Below are 26332 nucleotides of genomic sequence, written 5' to 3' on the forward strand. Positions count from 1 at the left end.
TATAAAAGTACAAGAGGTATGAACATTTTTGCAGCTGCCAGAAATTTGAATGCCATTAAAAATCAACTTGTCTACTCACACATACGTAGTATACAAACCTGGAATAAACACCTGCTTATTTCATAGGCTCCACTGAAAGAGCTTCTTCCCTGGACCATCTGTGCAGCCAGCAGAGTCCAGGCCTCCGGGGTCAGAGGAATCGTTACATTAAAAACCACAGAGAAAACAACTGCAATGGAGGCACCGAAGCAGAGGATGGGCTGATGTCTCCAACTGAAGAGGACGGCAGCGGCTATGGAGCATTCACCCTCCCCTGTCGGCGATCTCACTGTCTGTCTGAGGGATTGTCAGGGCTGGGGATCCCCTCCGCGCCTTGCCCCGCCTTCCAGGGGCGTCGTGCGCATACTACTCAGGTTTGATCCTGTTTCTTAAGTCTCCTTTCCTTTTTTTTGTCTTTCTTTTCAGTCTATTTTATTTTTTCTCTTCAGAAATGAACTCAGATTGACTTTGTGCATCAGTGTTTCTCAGGAAGTTCAGAGGGTCAGGACCACAGTCAGTTTAATACTTATCCTCGTGAAGACAACCAGACATTTCCTGCCGTTTTATGTAAACACTCTGCATGTGTCTTTTTTTGTTTCTGGAAGAGTATCCTGTTGCTTTTGCACACATATTCTACAGATAAACATCTGATTGAGACATTTTAGCTCTATTTACAGCATTTTATTATCTGCAGCTGAACAAATCAAAGATTTAGAGACGTCATGATATGTGCCTTTGATGTAAAAAGCCATCAGGAGGGCAGTACTGAAATAGTTAACCATGCAATGTGTTCAGCTGATTTTCATAAACTAAAGTGGTTATTTTAAATTGTCTGACAGAGCAGAAGGTTGTTGGATATAAACAGAGCAAAACATTGCAAAAAAAAAAAAACAGAAAAAAAAACAGAAAGAGACTCCAGATTATCTATATTAAGATATTTTAAAATGTGAAAATCAGATGTAATTTAAAATTGAAATCTATGGAATGTAACCGTCGATGCAGGATTTCTATGCATTGAAAACCTCCAGAGGTGTGATGTAATCAAGTTTCTTTCAGTATGCACCGTTTGTACTCAGAAAAGTAACATCTAATCATTTATGCATGATTTCAACTGTCAGGTTGCGTTATGAAAACTTGAATTATGTATTCACCATCAAATTAGTTATTCAGGTCACTGAAAGTGCAGTTTCATTCAGGGGTTTGTATTCGGATGGTTCAAATGGACATGCATCAATAATCCCAAAGCAAATAAGTTCTGGATTCGCCGTGTGTTTCTGTTGGACAGGACATCTCGGGTGCTATGGGAGATGGAAGTGAGTACAGCGACAGCGGCATCGATGGCGTTGCCACAGAGACGGATGCAGACGGCGAGCTGATCTCCCGGCGGTGTAAAGCCATGTCGGCCTCGTTCTCTCTCTACTCGGCAGCAGAGAGCAGCGTCTTTAATGGCAGCGACAGTGGGAGCAGCAGCGCGGGCGGAGGAGACGGAAGAGCTGCTGTGGGATGCAGAGGAGGAGTATATGAGAATTTCCGGAAGGAGTTAGAAAGTCAGGTCTGGGTTAGCTGGTTGTGTTTTTTTAAATTTTTTTTTTATTTATTTACACACCTTTTAATTTGTTTAATAATCTTGTTTTGTCTCTGATCTCTTTGTCTTTCAATCATTCATCAGACGAATCAGGGCAGAGATTTCCCTGAGGAGGCCAGTTCGGCTGTAAGTGATGAGCAGAGCAGCGGCACTCTCAGCAGCGCCTACCCATCTGACACGTTGACTGGCTGCGCACAGGGCACAGTCAGGAAAGCTGGAGCTTTAGCTGTGAAGAACTTCCTGGTTCACAAGAAAAACATGAAGGTGGAACTCGCAACAAAGCGCAAGTGGAAACAGTACTGGGTGTCTCTAAAAGGTACAATCTCATAGCATTTTTTGTTTGGGTTAAAATAGAAGAAAGATGTGAACAAAAATGACGTCACACAATGCTCCACTTCAGCCGTGATTCTATATATTATACAGTACAGCACAAAACTTAACCACATTGCATTGCATATTATCTGATATAAAAATGCAACTCTGCATAAGCATTATATCAACATCATTAGACTTTTTATTTTTTTTCTTTACCATGGACTTTGTTTTAAAGAGTATCAACGGGTTGTGGTTTGATTTTCTTAAAGCCTTCTGTTTGAGCGTCATCAGTAATTTTCAGACCTTTTCTGGCGTTCTCGCAAATGCTAAAGACGTTAACTGTATCCCAAAGCAGCTCTAAAAAAATCCCCACTGGGCCTGTTTCTGTGGTTGTAACATTCACTTAAGTGCGTTCTGCTTCTTAAAGCCTTTTTTCCTTTGTGCTTATGGTGAAAAACATTATTATATGAAGAAAACCTTGCAGCCATAACGTCAGACTTGAAAAAGCATCTTAACATGATCCTGATTCGTTTAATCTTCCACACTCTCTCTCCTGTTAGAATGTAATCACATCAGACTAAACTCAGCCGATGCCCTTGTTTGTCACCCTTACTGTTTTCTCACTCACAGAGCTCTCTGTGGCTGCGCATTAGCTCTGCTCAGCCTCATCACAATTTAATTTTACGGCAGGATCTGAGTTTAATCCAATCTGGTCCTTTTAAAATTCATAAGATACAGAATCTGCAGCTGCATTCCTGCCTGCATCCTCTGTTTATTTCAATTTTCTAAAATAAGCAAATGTGGCTTATCTTCCTGACCTTGGGTTAAAAGTTCATATCAATAAGTAAACAGTACTTTGGTTTAAAGAAATTAAGTTTGTTTGTGGGCTTATCACAATGTTTTCCTTTCCTCCCTCTTTTTTTTTCTTCTTGTTCTTCAAGGCTGCAGCCTCTTCCTGCATGAATCAGATGGTCGCTCGGTAATTGACCATAACAACGTTGCTAAACATGCCTTGTGGGTGGAGAACAGCATTGTGCAGGCCGTGCCCGAACATCCCAAGAAAGACTATGTCTTCTGTCTTAGCAACTCAATGGGGGATGCATTTTTATTCCAGGTGAGAAAATCCATTAAAAAGAACAACTTCCAAGTGACATTTTACTTTCTAAGGGATTATCAATATAATTGTCCAGAGAAAACACGACTAATTTAAAAATCAGAAGGAGTGCAGACGGATGGCCATGAAATATTAGATTTCCTCTGCGGATGTGTAGGCTATGTGTCTGACACTTGAATACGTGACCTTTGGCTATGTATGGAGAAATGACAGCCCTGTGTCCATGTGTTTGTTTTATGTCTGACATGTTTAAAGGCCACACTGTCACAGTGTGACAGTGATCCACAGCAGTGACTATTGCAAATATTGAAATTTATCTATTTATATTCATGAAATTTCCTCATAAGGAATAGGGGAAATATTATTTAAATGGCGATAAGATTAAATTGACGTTTGTCTGTTAAACCAATGTTGTAACTTGAACATTAATTTATATAGCTGTCTGTTGCATGCTTCAATGCATTCCATAAATCATTTGTGAAAATTTTGAAGATGTGGTTATATATACATAACATTTTAACAACAAGCCGCGAGGAAATGTAAGCACAAAAGAGCTGAGTGTCAATTCAAAAGTTGATGGAAAATCATTCGTTATGTTTGCCTTAGTCTTACAAGTGTCCGATAATTTAAAGGCCACTGAGAAGGTAAACAGTCATTATAAAACTCTCCAGCTCACATTTTGCTTCATAAAGTGGGCATTTTTGTGGTGACGTATGGTGAAATGTGCTGACGTGACATTTCTGGAGGCATTAAGGCTTGGAAATTTAACAAAGTGGCACAGGAAATTAAATCTGCACATAATTTGTCAAATAATGGCTTTTGTCTCTCTAAAAAGACTTTTTTGTTTCAGAAAAGGCCATTTTAAAAGTATTTAATCACTTGGACAAACAATGCAAACCCAACATTGATTTTGTTTTATTTCATACCTTCATTAGCTTTACTTTTTTATTTGTTTTGCTCTAAAATATGCCATCTGGCCTTTAAGCTATAAACCTATCACTACTACTATTTCTTAACAGACATCAGGCCAAACCGAGCTGGAGAACTGGATCACGGCGATCCACTCTGCGTGTGCTGCAGCTCTTGCCCGACAGCACCACAGGGAGGACACCGTTAGGCTGCTCCGAACCGAGATCCGCAAACTGGAGCAGAAGATCGACATGGACGAGAAAATGAAAAAGATGGGAGATATGCAGCTTTCCGCTGTCACTGATGCAAAGAAGAGGAAGACCATACTGGAGCAGGTGCAGAACAGAGAATTGTGATAATCTATAACGGAAATCTGGCAGATCAACCGGATGCAAAGACTTATCATATTTTTAAAAGGGCATTTCCGCCGTCTCTCTCAATACAGCAAAACGGGCACAACTCGTCCTGGTTGTTCTGACTTTGCATACATGGCACATGAATGCTTGGGATATCATGTGTTGGGAAAGCAATCTTATTTTAATCTGTGAAAGCACATCCTTCAACTTTTAGTATCTCACTGAGTTTGACACTAAATCACCTTCTCTGTAGAGTGTCAATCAAAAAAAAGAATCTTCTTTAGAAGCATGTGGAACCACAGATGTTTAAATGTGCCTGTGGGATCATTCAAAATCTCAAAGACATGCTGAAACACATGGTAAACACACCTTAATTCTTCTGTGTTTAATAGATATATATTTTTTTCATTTTCACTCAAACAAAACCTTCTTTTCATTCCATGCAGGTGTGGGGGCGTGGTTAAATTATACACAGAATGCTTTAATGTAAAACTGATTAAAACGACTTCCTGAGATTTTAGCAGGCTGAAAGGATGACGTTTTACATAAAAAGCAAACAAAAAAAAATCTTCTACTTAATGGAAGTGTTTGACTCTCCTCCATAAAGCGATGTTAATAGTTAACCAGGGTAGTCAACTGCACCCAATTTGTTTTAAGGGCAACATTTGGAAAAGCTTGTATTTTATAACAGGTTTTATGAAAGTAGTAATGTGGTTGGGAATCTGAGTAAAATTAAAAGGCATCGTAGATAGTATTTGTATATCAAGCCAAACAAACAGACGACGGCAAAAACTAATGCAAATGAAGCCCTGCTAGTGTTGTGTTCCTGTTCCACCTCCCACGGCCCACCCTGCGATGCTCTGCACACATCACTGCAGGTCGGCAACTGGTGGGGGCTGTGCTGGTGAGTAATGTCTCGCTGCAGGGGCTTCAGCACTCCCACATAACTCCCCTCCCACAATGACCAAGCGACTATGTAACACCAGGCAAGCCTTCAGGCTTGTTCAAGGCTTTTTTTTTTTTAAATTAGTTAGTGGTCAAATTTGAAATAAATTAGTATAATAACAGGGAGGTTTGCTTACGATGCATAATTACCTTTCTTGGACGCATTCGGTTGTTTACACTCCAAACTTTTCTGTTTGTCAGATTTTTTTGTGGGAGCAGAACTTGGAGCGGTTCCACATAGACCTCTTCCGCTGTCGCTGCTACCTGGCCAGCCTACAAGGTGGTGAACCTCCAAATCCCAAACGCCTCCTGGGTTTCGCTTCACGTCCCACCAAAATGGCCATGGGTCGCCTTGGCATCTTCTCTGTGTCTTCCTTCCATGCACTGGTAGGGCAAAAAAATGATTGTGCACACAAACACACACACGCCCATATAATATCCATGTCTGGTGAACCATTTCCAGGTTTTTCCTCTCCTGGCTGTTCAGAAATGTTCTTCTTTGAGCAAATTAGAGCTCCTGAACATATTGCACGTGTCCTTACATGCTTAAGTAGGTATTTTGTTTGAGGCTTCAAACAGCCAACCCTCAACAGGAGCTCAGCTTGGAGAATGCGGGTGTGTTTGTGTTGCTGTAAATGTTTTGTCATATATGCCTGCCCGAAAAAAAATTAATTTCTGCTTCATTTATAAAGCAAATACGCTGAAACAACAGGCGTCTCCAGCTTTTTGTCTTGACATTTTAGCAAAAGTTAATAAATATTTTTGCAATTATTGTAATGATACAAAAATAATTTTGATTGTGTATGTCAGGGGTCTACAACTCCAGTCCTCTTTTGTCAGATCCTTGCAACTTTTAGATGTGTCTCTGGTTCAGCACAGCTGAGTCAAATAATGAGGTCATCAACAGGACTCTGGAGAACTTGACCTCGTACCGAAGAGGTAATTCAGCCATTTCATTCAGGTCTGCTGGACAAGGGACACATCTAAAAGCTGCAGGACATCGGCCCTTGAAGACTGGAGTTGAAGACCTCTGGTGGAAATTTATTTTATTGCACATTTGGACCTTAACTTCATCTATTGGCCAAATTAAAATCAGTACACAGCCTTCAATGTTAGAACCAGAAACTCCAATGCATCTTGTTGGGATTTGGTGGAAGAGACTAACATGTAGGAGAAGTGTTTGGATGTTGGGAGAATGAGTGCTGAAACGAGCTGATTAACTAACAGGTTGCAGATGTGAGGGGAGAAAATAGAAGGTAGACTGAGGAGAGAAAAAGAGAAAATGACACAAGGGAGTTAGGAGTAAACACAAACAGGGGAACTGGGAAATAAAATCTAACCCAGACAAAAAAACCGAGCACAAATAAATAATAAAAATAATCTACCTAAAATAACTAAGGACAGACTGAACTAAAGTGGAACAGAAACAAGGCCAATCTGATCAAGACAAAGAATAACTAAGGCAAGCACAGACCACAAATAATGAAAAATACAAAACAAACCAAGAACCTGAAAGTAAACTTTCCCTTATGTTGTGGAATTTTTTAAAATCGTCCCGTCCGATAAAAATCACAACAACATGAAATGACGTCTGGTTGTTGACAGCTTTAAGTTATGACACATCCCAGGTCATTACCTCTGTGCTATGTTTGGTATTTGAACGTCTTCAAGAATTGCCAGAATGAGACGCCAGAAGAGATGACCTGCACCCGCGTCAGCAAAACCGAAAGGGAAATTTATCGTCCTGTCTTAATACAACATATTAAGGGTTTTAGTTTACTCAACAGAATCGGTAACACTTTATTTGAAGGGATGTGCATAAGACTAACGTAACACCTGTCATGAGCATGAAGGAGTCTTTATGCTCATGACTGTTGTCATGAAGATTCATTCGGTAAATAATGACACTTTTAATGCAAAGTTGCTCTAAAAGTTGCATTAAAAGTCCATTAAAAATGCCAACTTTGCATGATTTTGTAAATTATGATAATTTAATGCAAAGTTGGCATTTTTAATTAACTTTCAATGCAACTTTTAGAGCAACTTTGAATTAAAAGTGCCAAGTGCCAGATGAAGACTTTGTGTTTTAAGCTCACCTGTGCTGTCTTTTTAATCAGCACCAAAGTTGTTATGAACTTGTATAGGACGATGTTATCTGTTAAGAGTTCAAACTAATCCTCTTAAAATCAGTTAGCGGAAATGAAAAAGATAAAAAAAAAAGATGCTGAGACAGCTTTCAAATTCCTCAGAACTTAATCTGATTAGACATCTGTAAAATGTGGTGGAATATAAAAAATCAATCTAAGAAGGCCAAGCTAGAAACTAACATTCTCATGCCTCTCATGATGCGTCACACAACACCAGATGCTTAGCTGGCATGTGCAGGAACTACATAGTTGTGGAAGGATGATTCTGATAGAGTGTCGTTTGATGAAATTATGTTTCAAGTGGCATCACGCTCTGCTGAAATGTCTTGATGAGAAGAGATATGCAAAAATATATCTTTCTACACACACAGACACGCACAGCTGCTGTATTTATTTTATCTGTTTTTTGGGATTGGCAGATCGATATAAACTCTGTTAGTGAGGATATACCCCTGAGGCACTTTCCCACAAACAGGCTTAACACTTTCTGCTCCCATCTCTTTTTGGTTTACAGCCTCTCTCATCCTTTAGCTTGTGTCCACTCTCCTCTTGCTCCTTTTCTTTTTTCATACAATTGTGCATATTTTAATAATAATAATAATAATAATAATTCTTTAAAAACAAAGCATATATGTAAAAACATAACATGATATGCAGTAATCTGTAGCTTTTCCTTTATTTCACCTTTTACTTCCATTCTTTTTTTTATGCTGAAACAATCTCTTCCATACAGCCCAAGTAGGAAGCGTCTTACAGAAGGTTTGATCTATTAGCTTTAAGCTGTGCGTGTCACGAGCGGTGATTAGACAGCACACTGACACAGCTTACAGTAGGCACAGTGTGTACACACACACACACACACACACACACACTCATGCTCTGGTGAAACATAGTGAGTCTGAGCTGCTCAGTGTTCAGGACTTGAGTGTGAATTAACCCAGAAATGCCAAGAGCTTTTTGTCTCTGTTCTTGCAGTGGGTCACTGAGCAGAACTAGAGGGTTATTTCTGATACTGCATTTCTGTTACAAAAAAAGCTTTTGATAATGGCTACATTATACACCTCCTATTCCTTGTTAATGCAATTATTGGTAGGGGTATTCTATTCAGTATTATTTGTCTCAAATGTGAGTTCTATGATGAATAGATGTTATAGATGTTATTGATATTACCCAAATCATGAGTTGATGTGGCTGTATTTTAACGTTAATCTTCTAACTTACAAAGTCCTAAGTCTCAAATATCCATTCTTGCGTCTTTACTTTGACAGGTGTCAGCCCGAACTGAAGGCAGCATCAGGAAGCGAAACCAGGCTGTGCAGCGAACCTTCAGTAAACGGCGCAGCCGCTTCTCCTCCCTCTGGGGCCTGGACACCGCCTCCAGAAGAAAGACCAAAGGACATCCCTCAGCTCAACAGGTCTTGATACATTTCACCTTCTGACTGAAGAATACATTAAAATTAATTTCTATCTCATTATCTTTACCAATAATATAATATTTCTGAAAGCCTTAAGATGAATGTGGCAGCTCTGTAAATATTTAAAGTTCATAAAATCTCTACGGCTTTGTGTGTATTTGGACTCTAATCTATTTTTCCTTGTTCTTATAGGTGTTTCAAAATGGGATGGATCCTGTAAGAAAACCGTTGGAGCTCATGTTTGAAGACTCAGCCAGCGAGATATCTGTAAGAATAAACTTATATAAATTGTTACCTAAACTAATCTAATCCAAAAAAGTTGAATTGGAAAACATTTAATAAAAAAAAACAAAAAAAAAAACACTGGGACTTGAATTGTGATGCAAACTAGTAAAATTCAGTGTATCTAGATGCTCTCTGAAGACTAATTAGAAAACAGAACCTTTGAAAAATGATGAATACTTTTGAAAGGAGTAGAGGTGGTAAAACAATTTCTAGAACAGCTTAAGTTTATTTTGAGTTTAAAACATTGAGGATTTTCAGGTACAATTTGGGAAATTTTGGCATTTTATCAGAGCGACTCCTAATACACTGGGTGCGTTTAAAGCTAGCTAACTTTAAATTAAAGAATTTAATAATTTTACAGTGTTGTATAAAGTAGGTCACAACTTGTCTCGGTTTCTTTGTAGTTCTCCGCCATGCTGTAACTAAAGTGATATGAAAAAAAAGGCCACATCAGAGAATGTTTACATCTATACAGTAATAATCTTCACAAGGCTAAGCACAAAAAAGCAGGTCTTGTTTTGCTGTGGGCTAATTACTCATCATTGTTTGCCTTTCTTATCCGCATCCTGTGATCTATGAGAAAGATCACTGGGGCATCTGATGGATCTTTGTGCTTGTATAATAGGATAGGGGCTTCTTAAGACCCCGAGGCCAGCATCATAGTTGGATTTTCCACCTCCTTTGGTTTTGGTAGATGCTCTAGCTCTTTATGTGACGCTTTATCTGGGGGAGGCACAACATCCCTGCACCCTTTTGCACCAGTGAGCATTCGTTTGAGGTCATTCTCAAGCTATTGCTTTAACATTTATAGACATCCACTTCTCCCCCTCGATGTGGAGTAAGTGGACAAATTTGCAGGCTTATGAAAGTTTAAAATTAGCAGTCTCTCTTCCCACACACTCAGATAATTCTGGAGCTTACAGAGCCTTGGAAAATTATCAGCGCATCTCAAACTTTTCAAAATTTATAGTATGCTTAATGGATTTATTTATGACAAAATGAATCCATTAAAAACATGACTAAAAATGAAAAAAAACGTTCAAGTGGAGTGAATACTTTTGCAGGGCACTATACTTGTGGTGTATCAGATTCTTCTGCAGATTATTCTCCAGCTTCAGAAGAAGAATTGACAAATAACTTTTTTTTTTCTGTTATCAACAATTTTCCATTACTTTTGTAGTTTTATTAGATATCAAAACAAAAACCCACATCAGTCTTGACAGATATCCATCTCTTTATTCAGTTGCTCCAGGCAATTTCAGCCAAATCAGAATCCCATTAACCATCCACTAGAGACATCTCTCTCTGCTGATCCCAGTGAGAGAAACCCGATCTGATATTTGCGGATCATTACCTCAAATTATGCAGACATTAGCTACCAAAGTGCCAGGCAGTTTCACACCATCTGTTCTCACCTGTGTTGTTCTGTACTGTCCACAATTTACAGATAATTGAACATCCCAGCAAATATTTTAACAAAGAAATTGTCGTAGATCTCATTTGGATGTTTCTGTGATTATTCATCACAGATAAGTAAATGTGTAGGGTTTTTTTTAATTATTATTATTTCATGAACTAGGAAGGAAAGGGTCCAATTAGGCAGAGGTTGTGCAAGAACAAGCACTCCAGCTCCATATTTCATGAGAAGCGATAAAAAAAAAAACAGCTGAAAGTGTGGGAGAGGAAAAGACGGGCCTCTGTCTGAACCTCGCAGACAGAAGAAAAACTGGGGCAATAAACCACTCTTGCTGTGAGGGCCCCCTGCGGCAGGAGGAGAGATCAATTTCCTTCCACCCACGCCCCACCTCAGCTGGCAGGGGGTGGGGGGAGTGGGATGACCGTAAAGAAATGCACAAGAGGCAGCATGCCCCGACTTTTACTGATACACAGCAAGAAACCTCACATTACTAGTGAAGATTTTTCACCTCTGACAGGCTGGCCCCTATTATAAGACTATATTTATTCTGGGGAGACCGATTGTTAACATAAGAGGAAAGTAGATAGAGGAAGATTTTTAATATGCCTGCTGGAAATCCCTCATCCCCCCCAGCAGAGGAATCTTAGATAGACCAGGAGGGAAGCCAGATGGTGCTGAGCAGCCTGGGAGTTCAGGAAGTTGGGGGAGGTATTGGTCACGGGCCCCCCAGCCTGTTTTTTGTCTGGGGAAAAAAAAAGTGCCTCTTTTTTTTTTTTTTTTTTTTTTGGCTACATGTATTTTTTTCCACACATCTTTGTGTAGTTCGATCTTTCAAAGCAAACCAAACATGCACATGCAGATACATACTGATCGTAGACTTAAGGATCCGGTTTTGTTAACTGTCGGGAGATTATTTGGCAAGAACGACGGCGGCACAGAAGCGAGCTGGTGGAGAGCCGCACAGATCGGGGAAAGGGCACCAGAAGGAGAGGCACTGATCGATGGCAGGGTGGGCGGAATTGAAGAATTGAAGAAAAAATGTGGATGCGGTTACTTGATAGGGAGAGCTAGGTTACAAACAATGTGAGGGCAAAAGAGGAGAGATAAAAGGAGAGAGGCCGACATGATGGCCAGATTGTTCACTCGGATCAAACTGATGGACCTACAGATTACAGTCTTTGTACAGACTCATGTTGTAAAAATGTAAATCAACTCCCACATACAGAAAACAGCATGCATCTCAAAGAAAATCTAGAAGTTTTTCAGAAGAAGCGAATTAAATACAATCTTCAAATCATTACATGTTCACCTTGTCATTTAGAATTTTTTAAAATTTATTTTAGTTTAACTAATGAGTAAAATCCACATGGCATATAAGCTACATGGATATAATGTTTTGTCTTATTACTTGCCTTTACTCTTATATTTTGTCAGATTTTGTTCTGTGCAGTATACAAGTAAAGTGCATGTCTATGTTCCATTTTCAGAAAAAAACTGAAGACTCCATGAAAACTGTTCCCCAGCAAAGCGTTGACAGTGATATTTGGGTTCCCGATTATCTGAAGCCCTCCTGGGTTTGTCTGCCAAACAATCAGCCGGTCCTGGCCATCGTTCAGCCTGGGGAGACAACATTGGATGTCCTGAGCAGCGTCTGTAAGGTAGGCCACTGTTCAGACCATTCTTATGGCTTAACAACTTTTACATGAGATCCAACAGTGTGTGTTCGAGAGAACAGAGCCCTCTATGAGTGTATGTAACAGTGATGGCCCTCCCCCTCCTGTTGCTGCTGCCAGCTGGGCGAAAGAATGCTAGACTTTCTCCTGACTCACAAGAAGAAAATTGGTTATTGGAGATAAAATAATTTTTCTGTATTTGAGAAGAATTTATTTTTGTTTGTTCTAAGAAACTAATTTGTGTTTAGTACTATTGTAGATATTTCTAGATACTGCAGATGCACAAAAGCTGCAAAAAGACTTTCTAAAACCTAAAGTATCAAGATAATTTTTTGAATTCAGCGATGCTGTTGTAAATGTGTCAAATACAGTTGATGATGTGAAGATTAATGTTAACAGGTTGATACACTTTTTCGTGCAGAAACAAAAGACATAAATCGTAATAGTCATTCTTGTAAACAGTGTCTATTTGCATTCAGAAAAAATATGATTACTAAATAAATTTGCTATGTGTTTTTTACTGACGAATTATCAAAACACCTCCGTCTTCCATTGGAAGGTCAACTTGACATGACACGACAAAACAAATACACATCAAATATTTGGAGCTACCTTGGAGCAACTGCACAAATTTCTTTCCTGTCTCGTTACTTCCAGACCCATCAGATCGAGCCCTCTGGTCACTACCTGCGGGTCAAGGTGTGGGTCGACAACCAGTTGCTTTATTATGTTCCAAAACCTGAGGAGGAGATATCTGATTTGGTGAGAAGCTGCATTTTAAGGCACTTTGATTTGTGGAATCTGAATTAGGATGATGTAATAGCCAAATTGTAATCTTATTGCAGATTTCATTTAATGTTATGCTTCAAAGGATTGGGACCCTGCATAACTGTTCTGAAAACAAGATAACTAACTGATAAAGCATGTTAAAAAAAAAAAAAAAAAACATGTCAAAATGGTAAAAATGCACCAAAAGATAATATTACAGATATACTGTAGGCAGAAGTGTTTTGGAGGACCTACCTTTCATTTTTCATTCCATAACTGCAAGAAAACAAAGACATTTTTTTAACATGATACAACATAAATAAAAATATGCTATATCATATTTAGCACTTTTATTTAGGCTGGCCATCGCCCTCCTATACAGTTCTCCTCAATTCTCATTTTCATTCTGGGATTTCTCCCATTAAGCTTAATTTCTCTGGTTAAATTTTAACAGGCCCCTCAATTTTCCATAAGCTTCATTGCAGTCTTCAGAGGTGAAGAGCATAATTGTAAATATTATTCGGTGTTAGTTTTAGTCCTGACCTTGGAATATTATAACAAAACAGTTCAGATAATCAGAGTGAGTGAAAAAACTAGCCAACTGTAGAAGTCAGTTTGAGTTATCAGTGGTTTTAGTTATTTTTTTTATTACACTATGAGATGAAGTAGCCACCCATCTGAACTGTAGATCCATTTCATTATAAATTAATTTTTACTATTTTTGCCGCCCGTATGGAGGCAAACCTGTGCATTTTTTATGACCCCACATTGCTGACTCGATGTGCAATGCATGCAAAATTCCCAAGACAGTATAGAGACATTTTGCAATACCTTATGAATTATGCAACAATATTCAAAGTGGACTGTGAGTACTCCGAATAAAAACCCATTTGTATTTATGTGTGTCTCTGTTTGGAGTTATTCATATACACAATCCCTCTTGCTAGAAATAAGCCTCACCTCATTATTCAGCCAGAGTAAACCCCCAAAATAAATTCTCTTTGTGATGATGTTTTGCAGGTGACATGCTGAACCCTCTCTCAAAGCACACTCTCTCCGTAACTGGTTTTTTTCCTCAAGAGCCTTTTTATCTTCCTGCTTTGATCAGTGACTCGTTTCGCCCTCTTTCATCCTCCGTCTGTGATATTACATTGTTATTTCTCCTCGGTGAAGGCTATTACACACAACACAGATGTCTGTCTCTGCTGTTGCTTCATACACACAGCTGTGTCTCTGCTCTCAGGTCAAAACCCCATCCTACACTCACTCATTTTACAGTCTTAACCCAGATTCTGACCCCACAACCTTCACATGCACTTGCTCTGCAAAACAATGCATGGAGCAGTTCATTCTTTATTAAGAGCAACAGTCTGACCTTATCCATCTTACAGCGACTGTATTTTTTCCCATTTTCTCCAATAAAATATGTATTTATTTGTATGTGTTGGCAGATCTACAAAGAAATTGAGATTTGCCCCAGAGCTACCAAGGTGATCTGCTTTGACAAAGCAGAGTCCAGCACCATTGGATACGGTACGGAGTTCGACACACTGAGAAGCTGTATCAAATTGATTCCTTAATGGGCTTTATTGAGTTGTGCTCTGATAATTACTGAAAGAGGGCGACTTAGAGGAAGCACGTTTAGTCATAAGTGGACCTAATTGGTTCATATTTAAATCGTTGCGGTGACCTTTTTTAAATATATATTCCTGAATAACAATCACACTCTTAAAAACACATTTCCCCAGGTTTCACTGTGGCAGTTACAGTAGAGGATGATGTACTGCGGCTTCATGTCATTGAAGTGAAACCAGGAGGCCTGGCTTCAGCTAAAGGTAAATATTTTAATTTTCTTAAAGCAAACCTGCAGTATGGACTACCTTAGTTTTAATGTCTGGTAGATATTTGGCCTCTCATTGCAGAATTAGTTAACTTTAAAAAAAATATATGTTGGCTGTGCGGCATGGACCTAGACCTTGAACCACAGTACTTTAATTTTCAATAGGGATGGTACAGAAGTTGTGATGATGAAAGTCAAAGAAAGTACAGATTATTTCAAACATGATATTGATTACAATATTATCAGTTTCCTAAAATCATGCAGCTCCAAAATATATTGAATCAGAATATCAATATGAGCAATCCTGATATTGTAGCAGCAATACAAGGGACCAAGATGCTAACACTCACAGAGAAAGACGGACATAGTATTATGATGTTGAAAAAACCCCAAACCAGAATAGCAATAAATTTATAAGTTAAATGTAACTCAGGTCATTATTACGATAAATGACAATAATATAATTATTGCATGTTTTCTTAATATAATGAAGCCTTTATGCTTTTATTGATTTCTTAGACAACAGGTATGAGCTATCTAGGTGAAAATGATGAAGCAATTTTAAAAATAAAAGGAGAAAAAACGATCAAGAATCTTGAACAGCTTCAGTGAGTCTGTAGACGTATTTCAGCCGTGATGAAACAGAAGATTAATAAAAGAAGAGCTTCTGTGCGCTCATCAGAAAGTCTAAAAAGACATGACTCATGTGCCCTATATTCCGTGTTTGTCTGATGATTTATACATTTTTCCTTAAGGCGGGAAGTGCCTAAACCTTTATCCATAAGATAATAAAATTCAAGGCTCTATTTCGTTTGTCTGCTTTGGGAAGGTAGATTTCAAGATCACCTCATCTGTCCCCCACTCACAGGTCTCTATCTTTTAAGCGAGGCAGAGAGACCTAATGGGTTTGAGAGACATGCAGCCGTTTCGTGGACACAGCACTAATGTATAGAAAATAACATGCTCCAGTACCATGTCCCGAGGTCGAACCAAGGTTACTCAAGTGTGAGATTGTGGCCTCCAGTGTATTAGCAATCAAAAAGCTGCTATCTTAGCAAGGCTGCATGCAGCCAGAGGACACAGCTGTACTGACTCTCCACCTCTGCTGGGAGGGAAAAAGGTTGTGTCAATCAGTGAGCTTTGGTAGTTGATCTTAGTGCAATGTAACACTGTTTACATTGCAAGGAAACCAAAGGTATTTTTTCCTGTCAATGTAGCTACTGTTGCCACTACTTTCATATAAGCATACATGTAAACAATGTGGTGCAAAAGTATTCATACCTCTTGATCTTGATTTTTATTTTTTTTTTAGATTTGGTCACATTATCGCCACAAACCTCAATACATTTTAATTGGGATTTTAACAGACACAATAGTCCACAGCTTTTCAGCTGGCACAATCTTATTGAAAATCTGTGTCAAGACTTTAAAATCAATGTTTGCTCTACATCAAAGCTTGAGTCCCCAGATGTGTATAGCTGGAAATTTACAACAAAACACTTGCAAGTGTGATTGCCTTTTTCCTCCCCAATCACAATTAAGCACTACTTTGTGTCAATCCATCACATAAAGTCCCAGGAAAACACTGAAGTTTGCTGTTACTTTTGCAAGACCCTAAAACTACGACACACAGGCAAAACACACACACTCTCAGCAGTATAGAGCCAGAAGCATTATTGCTCCCTCTCCAATAATAACTGCTTTAACTGACAGTTCAGATCCCAGACAACTAGGTCATGACTTATGGCTAAATGTGCATCTCTTGTCTCCATCTATAGCTCTGAGTGTGTTTGCTTTTCTCTGCCATTTAATTGTGGATTTGACAGAATTTCTACCATTTCCTTATGGAAGTGTAAAAATGCTGCCCAGGCAAAAGAAAAACACGGCTGTATCATGTTATTACCCCCAAAATGTAATTGTTCTAACAACATGCTTTTCATGTTTGTACTATATACTGTCACATGCCTGGGTGGCAGCTCTGTAATTCCATATTTTCTACAGGAATTAAAGTGTCAGGAGATTTTGCACTAGTTACCATGAGCGCATGCGTTTCTGTTAACAGAATAAAAATCCATTTGTGTAACTGAATTCAGCATTAAAGGGCAAGTTAGGTTGCTATTAGATCCCAGAGCTGCTGTCACAACTAATCAGGTTGATTGGTGAAACTGGCTGTTTAAGCGCTAATTCTCAATTAACAGTGCCGGGCACAGGTGGTCAGAGGGGGGGGAAAGCGTCAAACAGTGAAGTCAATGGGTTCCCTTTCATGTGTACAGTCTCTTAGACAATGTATATGATAACATAAGACGACAGGAATAGACAGGTTTTGCACACTCCCTTCTAAATCCATCCAGTCTTGTTACATCAGGACTTGCCGCAAGCAAGAAAGGAAGGAAGCGAGCATGGGAGGATGCATTTTTAATGTATTGGAGAACATTAGAGTCCCAACATGTCTGGATTAGTCTCAGAGCTGCTATCAGGAAGTATGGTACACACATTTTGTTTGTGGGGATTATTTGCACATATTAACACACAAAGTCACTCCCTTATTGGTTATGATCTTACAGATGAGACTAAATTGTTTTTTTTTTTTGTTTTGTTTTTTTTTTTTTCACCAAAAACACCAACATTAAAACTTGTTTGATAAACTTACTACTTTCTAGAATAGCTTGAATGTTTTTTGACTTTTCTTTTTGCTCGTCCATTAGGTTTGAAAGCAAGCGATGAGATTCAGTTCCTCAATGGTAAACCTGCCTCTGCCCTCCAACTGGATGATTTGAGGGCAGCTTTTGGGAACCGCACCCTTACCCTGATTGTCAGCACTCTGCCTCAGCTGGACTCTAAGGTGCTGTGCTTCAGTCCTCCTCATCGCGCCGACGGAGAGCAAGACCCAACCACAGACATCTTTTCTCAGAGTCAAGGTTAGACTTCATCTTCTCGTTTGAAAAGAACACAACTGTGCACTCCGTCACAGCACCCTAACTTTGTGTACATAGAAAAGGAAAGTGCATCACTATCTGCAGGGTCTCCTAATTATGCACGGATGCTGTCTGATACCTAACCTGTAGGCAGCCAGCAGCCTTCCACTGACCTGCTCTTTTTATTTGTGCAAGGGCATCATTTGTATTCACTGGAAATAGGGGGCTTGTAATGCACAAGCTGACAAGCTGGCATTGTTTATACAGGGGCTCAGAGCTGTATGAATATTAATATAATTCCTTCAGCAGTGTGGAGCTGTCACCACGGAGAATGTGCCATATGTTGAGGGTCAGATGGAGAGTAAAACACTTTTGAAGCCAGACGGAGGTCACTGATGATGCTGTGCTTGAAGAGGAGGCTGAACATGAAGTCTTCAACATGAAGGAGACTTTAAATGAGAGATTTGTCCTGAACATGGACTGAATATCTAATCTGACTATAAAGCTGCATCAGTAGACCCTCTTAGGGAGGGTTTTATTAGAAGTTCAATATAAAACCCACACAAAAGGATTTATAACTTAATGTTAAATCACAATGTCTTGTAAAAGTATTTGTCCACCTTGAATTTTTTTTTATATTTTGTTACATTATAATTACAAATATCCTAGCATTTTTTAAAGGTACTTTACCAACAGAAAGTAGTGTACAATTATGAAATGGAAAGCAAGTGACATATGAAATCAGAAAACATTTTACATTCATCTTTTTTTCTCTACTACACCCAAATAAAGCCTTGTGCAATCAAATGCATTCAGAAATAAGCTAATTAGTAACCATTTTTGTCAAGAACATTATTGAGCAAACAATATTTGACGGTAATTGATCAAAGCAGACAGGTGAGTGAGGCTTAAAGCAAACTTATGGAATAAAACATTATCCCAAGCTCTGAACATCCAAAAAAATTTTTTTTACTCCCAATGGGAAACATATCAAATCATTGCTGTTTGTTATGCTTGCAATCTCTTCACATAGCAAATATTAAATGCGCTGATCTCAAAGTATGAACAGTGGCAAGAAAAAAAAAAAAGCTATTGTTGAAAGAAAACCATAAGAAGTGCAGTTTAGGAGAAACTTGTTTATTAAAATAAAAGTTGAGCAAAAGAAAGACACAAAAACAACTGGAACTTGGAATACTTTTCAGATTTGCATTTGTGAGAACAATATATACCATGTGTATTTATTTTTCCTCCGACTTAAATATTCACTTTTTTGTGTTGGTTGTACAAAGGAAGTTGTTGTGGTTCTTGATAATATTTTGTTTTCTAAAGAAAAAGCAACAAAAAAATTCATTTATTGGGTCAGAATTTACGTATTTTGTACTTTCTGTATTTTGACACAAAATACTCAAAAGCCAAACAAATATGCATTTTGCATTTGAAACTGTCTTTGTTGTCTTTGCAGAGAACATCCTGGACGAGGCGTCAGGTTTGACTGTGGAAAGCCCCGATGAGAGCATGGAAGAGGAACCTCTATTAACCCTGCAGAGCCCCAGAGATCATTACAATGACAGAACATTAATGGCAGCTGGACAGAAGGTAGGAAAAGGCATTTAAAGACGTTAAGTGCAGTCAAATGCATGAATAAGATCATGGACATTAAATAATGCAAAAAAAAAAAAGGCATTTTAAGCCCTTTTAGCTTTGCTTTTAAAGTCTCAGATTAACTTCATTTATGTATCCCATTTAAAGTATTGCATTCTCATCTTTTTGCAAAATGAACGAAATCAATAAGCTGTTAAATGGACTGTAGTTTGAGAAGATTTCTTTTCGTTTGCTGGCTTTATTGATTGGTAAAATGATTTATAAAGCTAAATCCAGCAATAAAATGACTTGATATAATTTAATGAAAGTCTTAAAAAGATCATTTATTTTTCAGGAGAAAGGCAATGTCACACTGAGTGTATGTGTGAGATTGAGAAAAGTAGCACAGCACTTGGCATCAAAATACACAACAGGATGCCAAAATGACCAAATCCTTGATCTTTTCTTTTATTCTTCTCAGTTATTATGATTCCAATATTCTCACATAACTTCCACTGTTCAAATTGTTTACTCAAAGCACACAGTGTCTGCACTGCATTTTCTCATTTTCAACACAAACCTTTCTGTAAATATGCCAATAGAACATATTTAGAAACCTCTACACGTATATTTAAAGTTTAAACTTTCAGCAATCTGCAAAAAACTTAAAAAACCAAAACCTCCATGATAAATTTGAAAGGTTCTTTGGAGTCCTCAGACTTGATAAAGTGCTTTACAAGTACAAGCATTCACCATCAATTACCAGCATTCTCGGGGCCATATTCTCAATGCATTTTTTTTTTAATTAAAATTGGTCACCATCTATTGTAGAAGTTAGTTGCAGTTTACCTTAGATTGTAATGATTTACCTATCAGAGGATACAGCACACCTTATTTGATCAGGTCCGAATCAGATGATGGGTATGCTCCATTTGTCACATAATGGGGCAATTGTTGCAGTAGGAAGGGATACTTTGCACACCATTTCACACTAATGCACCATATAATAGAGGTGTGTGGATGCAACGAGGAAATTATTGTCAGGGAATTTGCAGAGTAAAATTGATGCCTGAATGTATATGAGACCACAAAACAATCTAGAAGTTGAGATTCAGTTTTGCTTCTTTGAGCAGTCGATGGTAAGTAAATTATAAAGTCAGATCGCCCTGACAGTGTTAAAAGCGTTCATCTCTGACTGGCAAACATTTATTCATCTCTACATGGACCATGTCCCGGCTGACTGCTAAGAAATGCATGAACTGAAACATAAAAATAGAAGTTAAGAAATTAATATTGTACATCTGAAAGCTGTTATGTTAGTTCTTTGCATTTCATTGTGTTATTTACTAGTTGCCCCTAAGTTTTTCTTTTTTTGCCATCATGTAATGTTTGTTTGCCACAGCTTCTGACACAAATAATTGGGACAATATTTAACATCTCAAAAAAAAAAAAAGACACCACACCAAAAGGTCAAATAAAAACTGGTTCTGGCAGCAGACATTGTGATAAATAAGATAAGTCATAATTACTAGAAATATAATTATGGAAGGATGCACCAAGAAAAACTCTGACCCTGAATGAATGAAACAAATGTCTCTGCTGACCCATCATAATATTTCTTAATCTGATCCTAGTTAATGGCTTCGCTGCATTTCTTGTTTGGTTTTATTTGCAAAAGTTCTGCAAAAATATTTTATGTTTTTTTTTGTGTGTGTGTGTGTGTGAACCTGTCAGTCAAAAAATGAGCAGATGTTTATGCAGTATAGTTTTGGTGTGTTTGTGTGTGTGTGTGTTACACGGACAGAGACAGGTGAGGGAAAGAGTGAGACAGCAGCATCACTTTCTAATTAACAGTGTGTCTGGTCCGATTAACGTCGGTGATGTGATGTCTGGAAGAGACTGTGTGCCAGCCAGTTTCCCTTGGATACGGTTGTCACTTCCTTTACCACAGCCAAGCCTGATATTCTGAAACCACCGGAAACATTTTTTCTTTGTTTCTATTTGATGTTGAATCTTTATGTTCGAGGAAAGGGGCAGCAGAAATGCTGCCGAAGTCCCTCCTGGACGTGTGTCAGTGAGATTCAGTCAAGTGAGGACAGCGCCAGCCTCATTCCAGGCCTGGCTATGTTGGACAGAAATGGTTCTGTGACTCTGGTTTGCCATTTTAGATTGAAAGCAAAGCACTGAATGATAGAAGACGCTTGGGGGAGTGGGTTGGGTTATATTTCATTTGGTGCACTTGATGTGGGAAAAAGCTGTGAAACTCCACAGCTGAGAACAGTTCCTGATTAAAAATGTACACCTTTGGTTTTTACACTTCCCATTTTTGCTGCAGCGGTTTGCATGGTGCTTGTGCCAAGTTCTTGATCCAAAATTTAACGTTTCGCACCACTTAGTCCTACCCTAAAAACAAATGACTTCCTTAATACATAGTCATGTGCCTTCTTTCTGTGTTAAAAGTGATTTTTCACCTTTTAGGGTTTGGAATATAACCAGTTTCTGAAGTTTTAAATGCTTGTCTCAGGTTCCATTTAATCTGACTGAACTTTTGCTATTTTGCAAAAACAAACTGGAAAAAGTCATTCTCTAGATATGTGGAAACAGACAAACCCTGCTGGATTTGCAACTTCGTTTACAGAAAAAAAGGAGAATCTACCAAATTCTGACTCATCGGTGTTGACAACCAGTGATTGCCTCACTTTTTAGACATTTGCTGGTAAAAAAAAAAAGTATCCTCACTGCATGATGCTGCTACCACTGTGTTTCACTACGCAGATGGTATATCAAAGTGAATTTCTGCCATTCAAGGACTTTTACAATGTATTATTAATTTTTTTATTTGACCAGAACATCATTCTTCCACATGCTTGGTAAACATTTTACATTCATATGCTCTAAGTTACTGTTAGTTTGTCAGATAAAATCCAGAGAAAATATACCATTATGGTTGTAATGTGAGAAAATATAAAAAAAAGAAGCTTTGCTAGAAATTGTGCTCGACATGGAGCTGGAGATAATAACAAGAAGGGAAACACACTGTCAATAAAAGCAAAGGATTGTTTAATGTTGAGATATAAGGTGCTTCTAAAACCTTCACAGTGTTTTCTGTCTTAAATGAGACATCCCACAAAGAAAAGAAAAAAAAGATTTTGATATTTAGAGAAGAAAACCAGTTCCTCTCCAATCAGTGTGCCAGAGGAAGTATTACAGTCCTGTTACAAAGCCCTGGCAGTCTGTGATCTCCGTCTCACCTTCCCGTCTCTCACCTCCTGCTTCAGTCTCACATATGCTGTCTGATTCATGTCCTCATTTCCATCTGTTGCCTTTTTTAGACCCTCGTTTTTGTCTTCCATTTCCTCTGCATGTAGCTGTTTGATTTACTGTCATATTTTGTTCCCATAATTGAAAACAATGTGACCGTGTCCCATTTCAGACATGACAGCATCATTTTTTTTTCTTCTTTCCTCTGATCACCCAGTCCTCAGTGTTTGTTTTCCTTTGTTTTGAATGCCCTTTGTTTCTTGTATGTCCTTCCAGTTGTCTCCTCTTCTTGGTTTCTGCTCCCCACTAACCCCCTGCTGTTCATTATCATAAACAATGTGAGGCTGCTGCTGGCGTTCAGACAGAACTTGCTCCCTTTAAGCCATCCAGCCGGCTACAAGCCTTGACCTTACCCTCAGCACTTGGATGATTTTTTTTTTAACAAGGATGATCCAAATTTGCAACACAGATATCCAGCAGAGAACTAAAACAATAGATTTTTATCATTTTATTTGTTTTGGCCTTTATTTCCCCCCCATGGTGATTACTCCTTTGTTTCGCTGTCTCTTTGGAAAAGCTGGGAAGTGCTGAGGATTGTGTCTTACCTCATTTCACCCGGTGCCTACGGTCACACAGTGGCAGACGACTGAAGGGAAGAAAAAAAAAAACGGTGAAAGTGGGACAATTTTAATTATCCCCACACTCTAATTACTTCACTCTCCGGTGTTTCACATCATTTAGTAGAGATAAATGAGTGTATGCTTTGCCGGAGGAAATGGAAATTTTCATTATTTTAGACAAAGCACACAGCTACCTTCCCTGTATGATAAACCAACTACTGGAAAAAAAAAAGCTGATTGCTTAAGAATCACAATGATAATAAAGATGTCTGTGATTGTTCGGGGGTCTCCACGCTGCAGTCAGCCTCACTGCTGTCCCCCAGTTATAATTTACAATTATAACCAGGGACACATGAAATGGAAAATGTAATATTCAGTGTTTAGGGGAAACTTTTCATCAGGGTTTGTTTTGTTTCATGTTGTTAATCAAAAAAATATGAGAACATATTAAGTTTTGTTTACTGTTTAATATTATATAACATCCAAATAAATTTCAATAACTTTAGTGACACAGGTAAAATATGAATTTCTTATGCACAGAGTTGTTGTATGTATTGAGGTTTTTAATTGCCTTTAGATTATTTTTTTTTTCTAGATGAGAAAAAGAAAATTATTAGAAGTAAGAGCTTCAACTAAATACAGAATTGTGTCTTTAATGAATCTATTAATTTTAACTTGAAGATGCACTTGAAATTTCCCGCTGTTCATGTTATTTTTTAACCAGCTTCATTGAACCAGGCTGAAATGTTGCTGTATTCCCATTTTTTCCCAGTGGAGGGCGCAATGAGATCATTAATCAAGCCTGCAAGTGGATGTTTGCAGTAAAAACATTAATCACATGAATATATTTTTTCAGTAATTTCTAACAACTGATAGATTTAATTTGGATGATACCCAAGACATTTTCTTGGAAAATTGGGACAAAAATATATGTCAGTATTTCCTAGTTCTACAGATAGCAATACAGAAAGTAGTTTGGTTTCACTACTCCCATATGAATTAAGTATCAGGAGGAAGTGTGCACCTTGCAAAACAACAACATTAAAATCCACATTTATAGGTTTGTGAGAATGTGTGTCATTATGTTACTACACTTTAAGATTAACTTACTACATTCTTTCTCTCCTTGCTTTTCTTTTTCTTGTAGGGATTTGTGGATTTGCTTGTTTGTTTTTTTTATTGTACATGAAACAGAACTCAGGACGCATCCCTCTCTGCTTTCCCTTCACTCCTCCTGTGTTTTCTCTGACGACGACAAGCACAGGCTTGTTACCACAGTGGCAGGAAAAGACAAGTAGTCAAAAATCTGCTCCCAAACGTACATCGAGTTCTTCATGTCAAAAGGGGAAAAACAAGTGTGGGTAATTAAGAGAGGCCTCGAATTCGGTCACTGAAGTGTGAGTGTGATTCTTGCCAGGATGATAAACGTGTGTTTGCAGTTTCAGCTGACGGGTGTAGGAACTGGTTTTTGCTGACTTGCTCCACCCCTTTGTGTTGCACATCCCTTCCTCTCTATTCAGAATGTGGGGAAAGACAAGGATGCAGGACATTGAGTAATGGTGTCTTTGGGATTCGGCACTACTTTTGTTGGATTTATCGTAAAAAGGTAATTTTTGTTGTACTTCATCGACTTCTTGCTTGACTTTCTCTCTTTTTTTTTCAAATAGATTTCAGTTTCAAAGGTTTAGGGTTTCTCTAATGGGCATAAGCTGCTTAAAACTAACTTCTTTGAGAAGAAGTGCTTTAAGTTTTGATGCTCTTGAGTAACCCTTACAGATGATTATACCATTCTTTAGACTTCTAAAGGACAATTTGATTTAGATACCTACCCTTCAAATGTACAAATATCAACATGTTTTTATGGCAGGGTTAGGGCAAAATATGTCTGACTTATACGACACAGGTTCTTTTTTCTCTAATCTGAAAAGCTGTTTGACTTAAGCCAGGTCATTTTTCTTGGAAGTTATCGGTAAGGAAAAGGAAGAGTTATCTAAAAGTGCAATCTAAGTCGGATGTTAAACCGATCTGAGAGGATTCTTCTGATTTTTTTAAGTGAGACTGTGGAAGCTGTTATCATTAATAACTGCCTTACCTCTAGTAGAAGAAAGACAGAATTTTCTCAGTGAGTTTGCAAAACCAGTGATACAAAAAAATACAAACCCTTTGCAAGCTGTGATGTCAATACATCAGTGCTGCCAATGTGATTTTAGAGTAGTAACCTGATAGTTGTTTGGCTGAGAAAAAGCAACCAATTGTTATTTTCTTCAAATATGGCGTTTCATCACATGTTTATGAACATGTGATGAAACATGAAACACATTTCATTCGGTTTTGAAATGTTAAAATCAACTAAACCGTGATTGGAACAGGGGTATCCATCTGATTAGCTGAGGATTTTGTATCGTCTGACGTCAGTCTAGCACAAGAAAGTGAACTGCTGAAAATTATTTTGTACAATCTCACTTTAGAAGATGAAAAAATATCCCTTAAAAGCTTCTTAATATCCCAAAATATCACTTGATGGCACAAGCCAGATTCTTACTTAACTGGTTTGGTGTTTGTATGCTAAATAATCTGATTTTTCTCACAGTGGCAGACTTAAGCTTTACCACAAAGAGTTGAAGTTTAAGGATGTACTGATATTTCTCTCTCTCTCTATCAGTGATGCAGAAAGCTGATGTCTGTCTTTCACTCCTAACCACATCTCACCTCCTAACTCTCCTCCCACGACCCTCCCCTCGGCTATTCTTCAAGAGGATGCGATGTTTGCTCCTTTTTTTTTTCATTTTTAACATTGCAATCTGCACCGCTGGTTCTGCTGTTCTGAGTCACCTGGACAGAAGAGTAAGAGAAGCGGAGCGGACAGATGGGAATGGAGAGGAAGAGTAGAAACAGAGAGATGACAGTTGAGCCTGCGGAGTCAGTCGGGATTAAGAGAGTGATTGGATGGACGCTGTAGGATAAGATGACATGAGAGCGCTGTTGTTCATTGCAGTCTGTGTAATGACCTATTTGTTCAGCTGCAGCAGCAACTGCACAGCAGACTGTTGAAAAGCCGACCTTTTATACTTCTGCCATCAGCTGGCATTGTAGTAGTAGTTTAAAAAAAAAAAAAAAAAAAAAAAAAATTAGTTCTTAAAATCAATG

General features: G+C 38.3%; 1 protein-coding gene across 1 annotated transcript in view; it reads left to right on the forward strand.

Moving 5' to 3' along the window:
- tiam1a (TIAM Rac1 associated GEF 1a) overlaps positions 1–26332 on the forward strand; it is a 62901-nt gene that overhangs the window by 23762 nt on the left and 12807 nt on the right. The window contains exons 4-17 of the mRNA XM_007555595.2: positions 127–413; positions 1325–1591; positions 1709–1940; positions 2881–3053; positions 4073–4297; positions 5465–5650; positions 8679–8825; positions 9018–9092; positions 12015–12185; positions 12858–12962; positions 14420–14501; positions 14717–14803; positions 17514–17726; positions 19186–19319. Of these exons, the coding sequence (XP_007555657.1) occupies positions 127–413; positions 1325–1591; positions 1709–1940; positions 2881–3053; positions 4073–4297; positions 5465–5650; positions 8679–8825; positions 9018–9092; positions 12015–12185; positions 12858–12962; positions 14420–14501; positions 14717–14803; positions 17514–17726; positions 19186–19319 (2384 nt within the window). The remainder of the gene's footprint in view (positions 1–126; positions 414–1324; positions 1592–1708; positions 1941–2880; positions 3054–4072; positions 4298–5464; positions 5651–8678; positions 8826–9017; positions 9093–12014; positions 12186–12857; positions 12963–14419; positions 14502–14716; positions 14804–17513; positions 17727–19185; positions 19320–26332) is intronic.

This window comes from Poecilia formosa, unplaced genomic scaffold, assembly GCF_000485575.1.
Source record: "Poecilia formosa unplaced genomic scaffold, Poecilia_formosa-5.1.2 Scaffold3, whole genome shotgun sequence".
NCBI classification, from domain to species: Eukaryota; Metazoa; Chordata; class Actinopteri; order Cyprinodontiformes; family Poeciliidae; genus Poecilia; species Poecilia formosa.